This window comes from Phoxinus phoxinus, assembly GCF_949152265.1.
Source record: "Phoxinus phoxinus genome assembly, chromosome: 3".
NCBI classification, from domain to species: Eukaryota; Metazoa; Chordata; class Actinopteri; order Cypriniformes; family Leuciscidae; genus Phoxinus; species Phoxinus phoxinus.
This window is the reverse complement of record NC_136878.1, coordinates 24,958,708-24,971,561: the sequence shown is the minus strand read 5'-3', so window position 1 is coordinate 24,971,561 and position 12,854 is coordinate 24,958,708. Positions and strand designations below refer to the sequence as shown.

The following is a 12,854-nucleotide window of genomic DNA, read 5'->3' as shown; positions in this document are numbered from 1 at the left end:
AGATTTTGCGGTCAGATGAGGTCAAGAACATTTGCAGCCAAATTTGTAGTGCTAATTCTCACACCGCTGACACCTCGGTTCCTATACATCATACAGTGAAGTCATGGCAGTATCATGCTGTGGAGCCGTTAGAGAAGAATGTCAAAGCAAAACCCTGGAGAATACTGAAGCTTGTAGAAAAAAAAACTCTTTCAGCAGAATGGTGATACAAACACAAGTCCAAGTGAAAAAAGGTCAATCCATTTGAGAATTTGTGGCTGTGCAAGAATGTCATGATTAATCAATCATGTTTTTTAGAGAGCTGCCTAATAATGTTAGATAGATAGATAGATAGATAGATAGATAGATAGATAGATAGATAGATAGATAGATGCTCTAATGCTTTACATCTATCTGTAGATAGATGGATGGATGGATGGAGGCTCTGATGCTTTAAGTCTATTCCTGTGTATAGATACCCGTCAGAGAAAATAAGTTGAAACGTCTTGCGATGAACCTCCCTTGTATCGTGCCGTCTCATAACTCATTAAAGAGCCATAAAGACCATCCTGAGTATTTTTCAGCCCTGACGTTTATTCAGTGTTCCTTCTCCCCTTTAATGATAGCAGAGTTTATCAGGTGTCATATTCAATCAGCCTGTTTTATACGTGTCCTCCACTTCAGCCGAAGCCTCATCTCCGCTGCAGGTGATTCGGAGGACCATATCTTTCTGTTAATGTTGTCTTTTTGCCCATTGTGTACAGAGATTTGCATAGTTTGTCCTCTGTTGATTTATGTGGATGATGGGAGAGGCGATGGTGGCCTCTCACAGGCCTGTTTATATGATAATGTCAGCCTGCGGTCTCTAATAGAGCTGAAGAGGGGAAATGGCACCGCATAATTTCCCCATAACGGCTGACACGGGTCTATCCCACACCGCACTGTATGTGATGCTCGTCTCATTGAGCTTGATTTGGCATAGCAAACATCTCCGGCGTGAATGCTAAAGACCCGGACACTGTGATAGCTGATATAGTGATTCAGCAGTGACAAGTACTGATTTGAATACATTTTTTTTTTTTATCGTTCAGATCCTCAAGCAATCATGCACAGAGATCCTAACAGTGGAGCCGAACAGCATCTGCGTGAACCGTAAGCATTCCAAGGGCTTTTACAGCTATCAGGGTGGATGAAATTGCGTGTGTGTGTGTGTGTGTGTGTGTGTGTGTGTGTGTGTGTGTGTGTGTGTGTGTGTGTGTGTGTGTGTGTGTGTGTGTGTGTGTGTGTGTGTGTGTGTGTGTGTGTGTGTGTGTGTGTGTGTGTGTGTGTGTGTGTGTGTGTGTGTGTGTGTGTGTGTGTGTGTCGTTGATTTGGGTGAATGCCCAGGAGTGCTTCTCATTATGTCCTCATCTGGTTTACATACCACAGAGTCCTTTAACATTGTTTTAAGAGGGAACGGGTTCACACTGGGGAGACAAACAGAGAGAGTTGTCTGCAGTTTCATAGTGGATGGAGTTACTCACAGTAAGTATGATAATACCACATCAATTCCCCTTAGTCTTACCCTCAAGCTTGATATGATATTCCATAGATAAAGCCAAATGATAAAAGAGAGATGTTGTGTCTGTGAGAGTCAGTTGTATCAAACAGGAACTGACACGCTGGTCACACCTAGGATGCAAGACGTTTTGTGGCTTAACTGTCACTTTAGGTTACTAAAGACAGAATAAGATGCTCAACTACACCAACAAACATTTAAAGCAGTGGTTCTTAACCAGGGGTCCACTGGGGACCTCAGCAAACTTCCAAAAGAGCTGCAGGATGACATAAAAAATATAAGAAATATTAATATAGTTGCTATTATTAATACATTAAAACAATCTAACAACTACAATGCTCCATTTATGATGGAAAGACAAAATTATTGTCACTCCCAGTTTCTGTTGAAATATAATCATTTTATATTATATATCAAAAACATTGAGAACCTCTCATCTAAAGCAACAATATTTCCGTGCTAAATTTTCTCAAAGAGATAGTTCACCCCAAAGTTGAAAAATTCTGTGATTTACTCATCCTCATGTCGTTCCAAACCTGTATGACTTTCTTTATTCTATGAAACACAAATTAAGATGTTTCTTTGCTTTATTTGTTGTCCATATAGTGAAAGCCAAGGGGGTCCAACACTATATTTGACACCACTGACTTTCAATATATCAAGACATTTTCAATACATCTTAATTTGTGTTTCAACTACTGACCACTACTTCACTTGTGTTTGGAACGACACTAGGGTAAGAAAATGATCATAATTTTTTTTTGTGTGTGAAGTTGAACTGTTCATTTAGATGTGTATAACAGTCATATGGTTTTTCATGAGCAGTCATATGCTATAGGGTCACTATACTCTGCACGTTAGTGCTGTCCTTATCAGACACTTAATGGTGTTTCCTTTATGAGTGCAAAACCATTAGACGGCAGATCCCCATATGGGATCCACATGTTTGCTCACTGCTATTGTAACCAGACAGGAAATACATAAACGTTGAATTCTGGGTGCCTTCAGCAGTGATACGGCAAAGGAATCATTTTCAAGTGGGATGAAAAAAACCTAGTTTGGCAACGGATCATAACAAAATCAACTTTCTATTCATTTTGCAGATGAAAAGCCAGGCATGGTGAATGATGACAAAGTCATGTGTCCTGCTCCAGTGCTGTATTCAGTGGGACAGTGAGTATTTGTTTCATAAAGCAGCAAGTGTCATTAAGATCTCCAAATGTACATAAAGCATGCATTTAAATCAATTAAATGTATCTTGCATAACTCCAACCCCACTTTGAACAGACTGTTGCAGCCTATCATGCATACTTTGAGCTGCAACATTATGACCCATTAAATTATCATGCGATATGCCAGCCTAAAATGTCATGTTACAGCATTATGTTATTGAATTGACTGAGACGCAGCACCCTGTGTAGATCTGGGATTAACTTTGAGCAGCTTGTGTGAAATTATGGTCCGACTTACCCGGGACGTTTGATCCCCTATACGTGGTCGCCGTTCAAAAGGCTTGCTTAATTAACTCTTGGCTGGCAATTGTGCCCCATTAAGTAGTTTGCTGCTATGAACGGCTAGTAAACACATCTGGTGGAGGGCTTTAAAAGGATGTGCGACAGATGCACTGATTCCCTTTTCCATGCTCCCATTTAAATAATTCACGATGCATTGACAATAGGCAACCACATAACACCTGCATCATGTCTGAGCGCTAGAAATGTCTCTCTCTATCTTTTTCTTCCACTCTCTTTCTACCTATCTGTCCAGTTAGCATTGAGAAAACTGCCAATTTCGAGGAATGCCACCTAGAAAACCAGTTGTTAATGCCATTTATATCATATTTGCAGACATACAGTATATGAGTTGTCCTAAACAATCCTTCCTGGAACACACCACTAGGGAATATCAGATAGTGTATTTTCGGAGTCATTTTGGGATTCAAAGGGTCTTTGTGGTTCAGTGACGTATCGCCAGATATCAGGGTCTCATCTGCAGCGACAGCTGTTGGTTCGTCAAACCAGGATCTAGGGCATCTGTCAGCCTGCCCATTAGCGCTGGCCGGCCCCGTCCCTTCGGGTCATTGGCTGGAGGGGGTGAGGAACTTTTGTCTGGCAGCAGCATGTCCTCACCTGCGTTTTCACAACAACAGTGGAGTGAGAAAAATAACTGAGGGACAGACCTGACACCTGCCTGCAGCGCGAGTGGTGGAACGTGCCTCATCAATAATCAATCTGATCTGTCAGGCCGCCATTTTAGTTCCATCTGTGTAGGGGGTGGGAGATGCAGCTAGTTAACATGGCAGCGCTGCCTCCACAGGAGCTCCTACTCTCACTCTGCTAGATGATTAAAACATGGTTACTCTTTCCAAAATGAAAGGCAATGTTGTACTGAATTGGTTTATTTATTTTTGAATCAATGTGTGATGTTTTCATATCTGGATATGTCACATTGGATTTTTTACTAGTGCTTGGAAGCTACTTGCCAAGCTACACACCAATCATAATTCAAATTAGCTAATCTAGATTCAGTCCATTTTTTTGGAAAAGTAGTTCTACTATCATTCAAAGTTTGGGGTCGGTAAGATTTTATAATGTTTTTCAATGAAATCTCTCCTGTGCTCTGCATTTATTTGATCAAAAATGTGAAAAATTGCTGTTTAAAATGTGCTATTTGTATATAATTTAAAATTAAAAGCTGAATTTTAAGCAGCCATTACTCCAGTCTCCATTGTCAAATGATCCTTAGAAATTCAAAAAATGCTGATTTAGTAACATTTCTTTCTATTATAACAGTTCAAATCATTTGTGCTGCTTAATAATATTTTTTGTTGAAACTGTGATACTTTATTAGGGGCCAAGCACCGAAGGTGCGGAGGCACCTATTGTTTCAGTTTTATTTGATGAATATTATAAATGTACATTATAAATGTTTTTACTGTCATTTTTAATCAATTTAATGCATTTTTTTATTTTTTATTATTCATTTATTTGACATGGACATTGCAATTAAACATAGTACAAAACAAGTCTGTAACTGATGCTATGCAAAAAGAGTTTATAGCTACTGCTAATTTTCAACTCCAGTCCATGGTTGGGCCTTTACACTACAACATAAGTAAGTTCTAAATAAGTATTGATTTATTTTAGAAAGTCTTACTGACCCCAAACTTTTGATTGGTAGTGCATGCTACAAGCTATTAACAAATGGCTAACCAAATTGAAGCTATTTAAGGTGGCAAAAATCTTTTAATTATTGTAACTGATATCAGTTAATATAATTTATTTTTCTAATCGGAACAGTTGTAATCTGACAAAAAAAACTATTCGAAAATGAAATGTAAAGTAGTAGTAGAAATCGTAGTGCTGTATATCGCACACAGCCGGGTTTAATTAAGAAAACTATGTGAATCTTAACTTCGGAAAGTTAAGTCAGACATGCGTGTCTGTCGGTGCCGAAGCATATGTTAGGCCTTCAATAATGTAGGTTGTTCGCTTTTATTTGAAAGGGAAGTTAGAAAGCTCTTAGTGACACCCGTGTCATCCCATTCATCTAGCTACGTCACGTTCACTTTCCATCAGCATGTGCTTTGTGACAAGGAATCAAACTCGCACACCACTCTCAGTCTCTTGTGGTGCCATGAGGGGCCTTCTGTGAGGGCAAGAGCACTTGTGTCCATGTGCTTTAGTTATTCTGCTGAACTTCTGTCACATTTTCTTCTTTTCTGCATTTCTAGACAAAAAGAAAACTATTTAATGAGGCAATCAGTTTCAGGAACAGCTTTGTATGTTCAGCACGATTCACCTGTTTTCAGTATAAATGTAATCTGGAGGCTTTTGGGAATGCCTTTTAGAATGTACCACCAAGTTTCCTCCTTTGATATGCGATGTTCTGTCACGCATTGTGGTTTCAGAGTACCTCTGAAGATAAATAAATCAGCCTTTATTGTTTGTGATGTTTGTTGCCAATTGACCCTTCGCAGGGAGCTTGATTGACAGGCGATCGGCCCAATCATACTTCGCCATCCGCCATTTTGTCCGACAAAAGCAGTCTAACTCAGGAGAGTTAGTAGATTAACATGGGAGGATTTGAACTTGAAAAACCAAGTGTACTGATGCCTTTCCACGGTTAAAACAACATTCCTTCTTATGTTCATTCATGTTTATTTGATGCTATAAATTAACTAGAAGGAAGAGATGACCTGTTCACGAGCAGCTTCAACTGAGGCTCTACACCGATCTGTCAGACACATTAAAGAGCCACAAAACGGTATTTATTGTTTAAATTTTGTAAAAAAAAAAAAAAAAAAAAGACCAAATTTGAAAGGTGAGACTTTGTTTAATATCAAAAGTAACCTGATCTGTCCTGTCTGTCAGTGCATTGTCAGTGTTCTCTCTGCTTTGCAATGTATTTTTCACTGCGTGAGAACATGGTGTGGCGTGGCTTGTCGGACATAGCAACTGTAACTAAAGGGGGCGGGTCTTTGCGAACGGTCAATTGCAATGTCCAAGAATACCGATTGAATGTTGTCAAGCCTAACAAAGCATCACATACATATTCCTCCAGAAATGCTTTCTGTCCACTACAAACTGTACAAAAGTGATCTGAGGAATTTTAGACCATCCAATCAAGTGCAAGGAAATAAAATAATTTAGTCTTAGATCACTTTTCATCCTTCACCAAACATACATATATCTAGGGCTGAACGATATTCGATTTTAACATCGACATCGCGATGTGCGAGTGAGCGATAGTCACATCGTCGGAACATGCGATGTGAAGGGTAGTAGCACAGTAGCACCAGCGGGAGATATTACGCGCTTCATGAGGCACGCGCGCGGTCTCTTGCTCTCTCTCCCTCTCTGCCTCTCTGCCGTGCACGCGCTGCGCGGTTTGGAGCACGTCTCGCGGGCGCGCTCGCTCTAGATTCCGGAGATTTTAACTAATTCGCGGGCCATCAGTGAGCCGCTATCAATATGCGGGAGACTCCCGGAACTTCCGGTAGACTTGGGAGGTCTTTATCTATAATAATATCGGCATTAGAATTATAGATTTTTCATTAGGCTATTTTTTTGGTGCTCCCTCAGCTCTTGATGCGCGTGGTGGGAGTGGTGACGCTGACAGAGGCGGTAAAGCTGCTGTTTAAATGTGTTCGGCTTTTCTGTTTACAGAAACATGTTCTCTAATCTGTTTAGAAGATTTAATACAAAATATATTAAAGCTTTATATCATTTTGTTTATTTCATATGATTATGGTGACCAACACCAACACTGTTTTACTTTGGCTAAGAAAAGTTGACTTAAAAGATTGTGAACCAAAATGCTTAAGTTGTTTTATAAAAAATATATTTATTTTAAGTTATATTGTTGTAAACCAATCAGGGGGTTGGTGTAAAGCTGCTGTTTTATTTAAAAATGTGTTCTGCTTTGTGTTTACAGAAATGTTCTAATTTTGGAATAAAATATTAAGTGACCTTTTTGTCACTTGTAATGAAGCTTGCTTATTAGTGAAATTATTAATATCATGGAATGGTAATTATTGTCTTTAGACTGGAGTTATGGCTCTCAATATCGCAATATATATCGTTGGGGAAAAAAATATCGCAATGTAATTTTTTTCCAATATCGTGCAGCCCTACATATATCCAGCTTGATTAACAACCTGCCTGCCATTTGCATGTATTGAGTATGTCAGCTGAATTAGCCTCTCCTTTCATCCATTCAGCACACGGACCTAGTTAACATGCAAAAAACCCTTTACAAGCTTCCTCCTGCCTCAAGACTAGATATTTCTAAAGGTAATGACAGTTCAAGCTAATATAATCTAAAAGTCCTCAAGAGACCAAAAAAGTGACATTACAGTGCAGTAAGATATTGTGGTTTGCGCCCGTAATAGAAACACCTTTTAGAAAGTTAGTTCTTCAGTTGATGGTGTTTGTGAAGGAACTTTGCTGCTCTCATTGGTGGGAATGCTTTGCGCAAGACCCAAACGTTAGTGGAATCTTCATTGTTTGCTGTTGGTAACTCTTTCTCTCCTGTGTCTCTACTGCATCCTCATCTGCTCTGCAGACAGTAGCCTGTCTTTTTTTACATGTTCTCTCATTTTGGGAGGGATCTCAGGCGTTCAGTCAGTCGATTTCCTGCTTGAGGATTCTCATTAGCCCCATGGTAATTGTCTCCTGCATAATAGACATATGGAAATTACAATGCCGTTCATCATTAGTGCTTTAATTGCGAGCCACCTTCAACTCCCTCCACAGTAAATAAGAGAGAATTTCCAACAAATTCTGTAGGAATTAAACTTCAAATAATTCTCATGACACCAGTGAGCATCACTAGTATGCTTTTTTTCCAATTCAGTTTAGCTTCTGGTAGTTTTAATTTTGCATGCATATAATTTCATTTCTGTTTTTTGAAAATAAGTATTTTTGTTTAGTTTCGGTATAGATTTTTAGTTTTCTTCCCTTTTTGCACCCTATTTTGACATTTTGTTTTATCAGAAATCATACTCCAAATAATCCCTAACTAGACTCTCCCCTATTTTAACTTCCTCATTTCTGCTGTAACTATCATCACGCTGCCGTAGTAATGGAAAGATCTCTTCATACTATATTTACATATTTACTGTTGTTTTATTTTCACCATTTACCGTATTCAAAGCCAGTGTGACTCAATATGACCCTAAACACACCATCCCATTTTGTTTGTGTTCTCTTCCTACAGACAAATGGAGGTCCTGATCAGTTTGAACGGTGGCACATCGTACCTCACCAGTCCTCACATTATAACTGCCTCCTCGTGTGTAAGTCAAACATGAGATCGGAAAGAAAACATCCATAAATGCCTCTTCATCCTATAAAAGAATTTAGAACTAACTGGCTTTTGAATATAATTTATTTTTACATGCAGTTTTTTCTTTCTTTCTTTCTTTCTTTCTTTCTTTCTTTCTTTCTTTCTTTCTTTCTTTCTTTCTTTCTTTCTTTCTTTCTTTCTTTCTTTCTTTCTTTCTTTCTTTCTGTTTTCATAACATTTTGCTATTATCCTATTTTTGGCTAATTGTAAATATTCGCTCTCTCTCATTAGTCGGACGGCACAGTGGTGGCCATTGTGTTCTTGGTGCTCTTTCTCCTGTTGGCTCTGGCTCTGATGTGGTGGTTCTGGCCTCTCTGCTGCACTGTCGTAAGTGTCACATGTCTTCCTGCTCTCAGGATGTTGTCCCTTTTCTCACACAGAATCTGGATTGATTGGGTGGATACTGAAATTGAGATAATTTTTTTTATCTATGTTTAACCATATTTATAATTTCCTATATAACATTTTCACTGTAAATTCTCTTTTGGTATACATAATCTGGTTAAGAAATCAGTAGTAGGAGCTCTATTGCTGTAATATCCTTGTCTACGCAGTATTTTTTAAAGACAGCCTTCTAAGTAATCACAGTGCATAGAAACAGACCATACCACATCCTGACTATACAAATATAGTATTTAATATGTAAAAAAAAAACACAGAAGTTATTTTCCGATTTTTTGCGGAGAGAGAAAAAAATTGTTACCCAAGTTTGGCTCCAGACTAAAAATGAAAAGTTTACTCTCCTATACTAATAATGAAAAAGCAGCAACACTTCTCAGGCTCTAATGTACTTGTATATATAGATGCGCTAGAAACTCTAGAGATACGATCTAGAATTTGTGAAGCTGGCGAGTATCACTATGGCAGTCAGAATCACTCCGCACAACCAAATGATATGCGCCACCTCTCTTTGAGAACCTGGTGGGAGCCATTCCAGGATGAGATGGAAGCATATTTTGGAAAACCAACAAAGGCATTAAAATGTAAACCCCCCGCAGCATGTCTGGACTCGGCCCTGTTTGTCTTGGTGGAGGAGCTGCTGTTCCTCTCCATCAGGGACCCCGGCACAAGAGAAGGGCCATGTGTGCTTTGTTAATATTTAAACTCAGCCTTGCCAGTTTTCAGCAATCAGAGAAATACAGAAGCACCTCATCCCCCCCGAAACACACACATTAGTATCCACAGCCACACCAGCATGTCCTCCGCAAATATACCAAATATGAGTCAAATTAAAATATACCAAATATGAGTCAAATTAAATGCGGACGTTTGGAATTCATTTTGGTCATAAGAAATTGAGGGTCAAGTATAAAAGTATGTGTTTTTGCGCCTGTATGTCACACAACACTTACATTTTAATTTATATTTTATATAATTTAAGTGCCATATTTATATATATATATATATATATATATATATATATATATACACATACAGTGTGTACAGTGCATAATATATAATATAACAAAATATCATTACTGTTGGATAAAGGTATCTGTTTAATTATGTTTAGATAATACATTCTTAGGTCATTCATTTGTTGTTTTACTGCAAACAGGTTAATTTTATGTTAATGGAAATGCACCATTTTAATTTGCAAATATGCTACCTGCTACTTGTCCATGATCATGTTAAGCCTGGAAAACAGCTTGACACAACAGTGTGTTCAGAGGGGTGAAATGGACAGATTATAAACTCCAATTGGACAATTATCCCAAAAGCCATATGGGGATGTTGCACCGCTGGACTGTGATTGGTTGATTCCACAGCTGTGCCACTAGTTCTTAGCCCCTCGTGCGAGTGTCAGATGGCTAAGTACACTGACATTTTGGATTTAATTATCAGCTCTTCATCGCCTGAACCACATTTAAAAGGGTTGTCCCAGCTTCACATCTGTCCGTCAGGTAGTTTGAGAACCTAACAGCCCAGCATGTCATTTGTGTAATGCCTTATTTATCCCACAATATGGCTGGCAAATATAAATCTGCTCTTTAATTACTCTGTAAAAAAAAAAAAGAAGCTAATCCTTTAGCACAAGGTTCTGTCCAAAGTTATGTTAATCATAACTCACTGGGGCCCCACGGACGGATAGGACTGGATTTTCCAACAGTCAGTTATGAGTCAAAGAGCAATTAATTAACTCTAATTGATCATTTTCCATCATTATAATGGTAACAATGGCAAAATGGTATCAGTGCACTTTAATGTGAATGAAACAGCTGTTCTGCCCATGATATGTGATGATTAAAAGGCTTCTTTCCCTGAAAACTAATTTAGTAAATGCTTAACCTGCAATGGCACTGTATGCATCTTTCATGTTTAATGAGACAAGGCTTGCTTCCATTTTGGAAAGCATCTGCAATGGAAGGGGTTACATGGTTAACAGGTGAAACATGGTCACATCCAAGGCGTTTTATCTAGATTGTTGGAGTCTATTCTGTTACAGAGGCTCAAGTTTTCAAATGACATGTGTAGCCATTACATTGCAGTATTTCGCCCTTTTAACATGACCCAAACTCACTTTTGTCTATTAACACATTTACCCATCACATCCAAGAGTGGTTAGATGTGTCAGGTCAGTTGATAAGCAGTTTGCTGAGCAGTCACTACTCTGACAACACCAGAGTCAGAGGATGCCAAAGACATTCCCAGTGAGGAAGACATCTTGTCTGTGAGAGAAGTCACCTGCTGAATCCAGCATAGTGTTTGTCTTGACAGATAAGCTGTCACAGAAAGTGCTACAGGAAGACATTTCATCCTGTTAACGCTCCTCTCCTTTGCACTGGGGATTGACCTGGAGTGAAGCCCAAGCATTTCCCTTCTGCATTTCATTGCAGCTAATTAATTCCTCAGGACTTTATGATTGGGGGAATGCAGGGGATTGAACCTCATCCAATTAATTAAGAGATAAACGGACCACCATGCTCACCCCAAAGACTCCCCTGTCAACAAGTTGATTTTTGGGCCTTCTTTATTTTGCACCAGGGGCCTACAGTGTTAGTTTACAAGTAGACCTCTAATCAATTGTGGTGGTCTCAGGCTTCAGTTGTTCAATTGTGAATCACATCCTTAGACAGCGATAACTAACTTTGCTTAATTAACTTTGCATTTTTTCTCTATCTTCTCAGGTTATTAAAGACCCACCCCCTCAAAGACCTCGATCTGTACCTCCACCTGTAAGATTCTTTTTTGTATAAAATATAAATATTTTTTAAATAAAAAAAATGTAATCAGTGTTTTTTTACTGTTCATTGAAGGTATTATTTTTAAACTATTTTAAATATACATGAAAGTTCAACAGTTTTGGGTCAGTACTTTTTTATTCATCAAGGAATCCTGCATAATCAAAAATCTGCATATTAGAATGATTTCTGGAAGATCGTGTGACACTAAAGACTGGAGTAATGATGCTGAAAAGTCAGCTTTGCCATCACTGGAAAAAATTACGCTTTAAAATATATTAATTTGAATAAATATTTTACAGTATTTTTAATGTATTTTTGATCAATAGAGTGGTGCAGGTGTGACGTCACTTAGTAGGCCAAACGGCAGTTAGAATCACACAGGTTTCCTTGACAAAAACTCAATAGGATATTCCCATAGACTTTCGGATTATCGCTTAAAACAAGCTTTGTGATCAACAAAAGTTTATGATACTTCGCGTTTTGCCCATCAATATAATTATCACAGATGAACACAACTTTTATTAATTTTGAAGCCTAAATGTAGTCGCCTGAAGTAAAAAGCTAAAGGTAGGCTACAAGCGAACTACACCACGGTCCCACGAATTCAACGTAACCATCACTCATCAACTCTTTCAGTTTTTATCTAAAAATCTGAGCTTACCTGTTCAGCGTGATGACGTTTAATCTCCTCGACATCCTCTTTAGTCCCATTTAGCAAACAGCTTCAAAAAATCACAAGTGGGGTAATACTGATGTATATTATGTTGTAGAATAAAACGTGAAAGAGACTTGAGCTTGTGTTCACTACAGACCTTATTTCAGCCATTTATCCAAAACCCCATTAAAAAAAAACATTGACTCCGGGACGATAGAGCCGGAAGTGCTAAAATGCTAACTCGCTTCCACGTTTTGGCCTACAAGGTGATGTCATACACTCTATTGCACTCTATTGCAGCCTTGGTGAGCAAAAGTGACTTCTTTTAATAACATTAAAAATCTTACCGACCCCAAACTTTTTAAAGGAAGTGTACATAAAGATTGCAATTACGTATCTGCCCTTGTATTTGCAATGCATATATTTCTTTGAGGCTTTAAGTCTCAATTTTCAAAGTCTCAATCCATATTTATTTTTTCAGACACCAGAGCCAGACCCACTACCCAAGAGTAAGTGGCCAACTGTGGATGCATCTTACTATGGAGGAAGAGGAGCTGGTGGAATCAAACGCATGGAGGTTGAACGTTACATTTCAATGACCCCTATAATGATGTGCAGCCCCCTCAAA

The 12,854-nt window shown here is 38.5% G+C and overlaps 1 protein-coding gene across 3 annotated transcripts in view; it reads left to right on the top strand.

Annotated features, from left to right (window-relative positions):
• Nucleotides 1-12,854, top strand: part of antxr2a (ANTXR cell adhesion molecule 2a) — a 115,141-nt gene that overhangs the window by 72,747 nt on the left and 29,540 nt on the right. For all 3 annotated transcript variants that reach the window (XM_079606733.1, XM_079606735.1, XM_079606734.1), the window contains 7 exons: nucleotides 1,071-1,131; nucleotides 1,408-1,503; nucleotides 2,641-2,710; nucleotides 8,258-8,336; nucleotides 8,618-8,713; nucleotides 11,515-11,562; nucleotides 12,708-12,803. In XM_079606733.1, coding sequence (XP_079462859.1) covers nucleotides 1,071-1,131; nucleotides 1,408-1,503; nucleotides 2,641-2,710; nucleotides 8,258-8,336; nucleotides 8,618-8,713; nucleotides 11,515-11,562; nucleotides 12,708-12,803 — 546 coding nt within the window. The remainder of the gene's footprint in view (nucleotides 1-1,070; nucleotides 1,132-1,407; nucleotides 1,504-2,640; nucleotides 2,711-8,257; nucleotides 8,337-8,617; nucleotides 8,714-11,514; nucleotides 11,563-12,707; nucleotides 12,804-12,854) is intronic.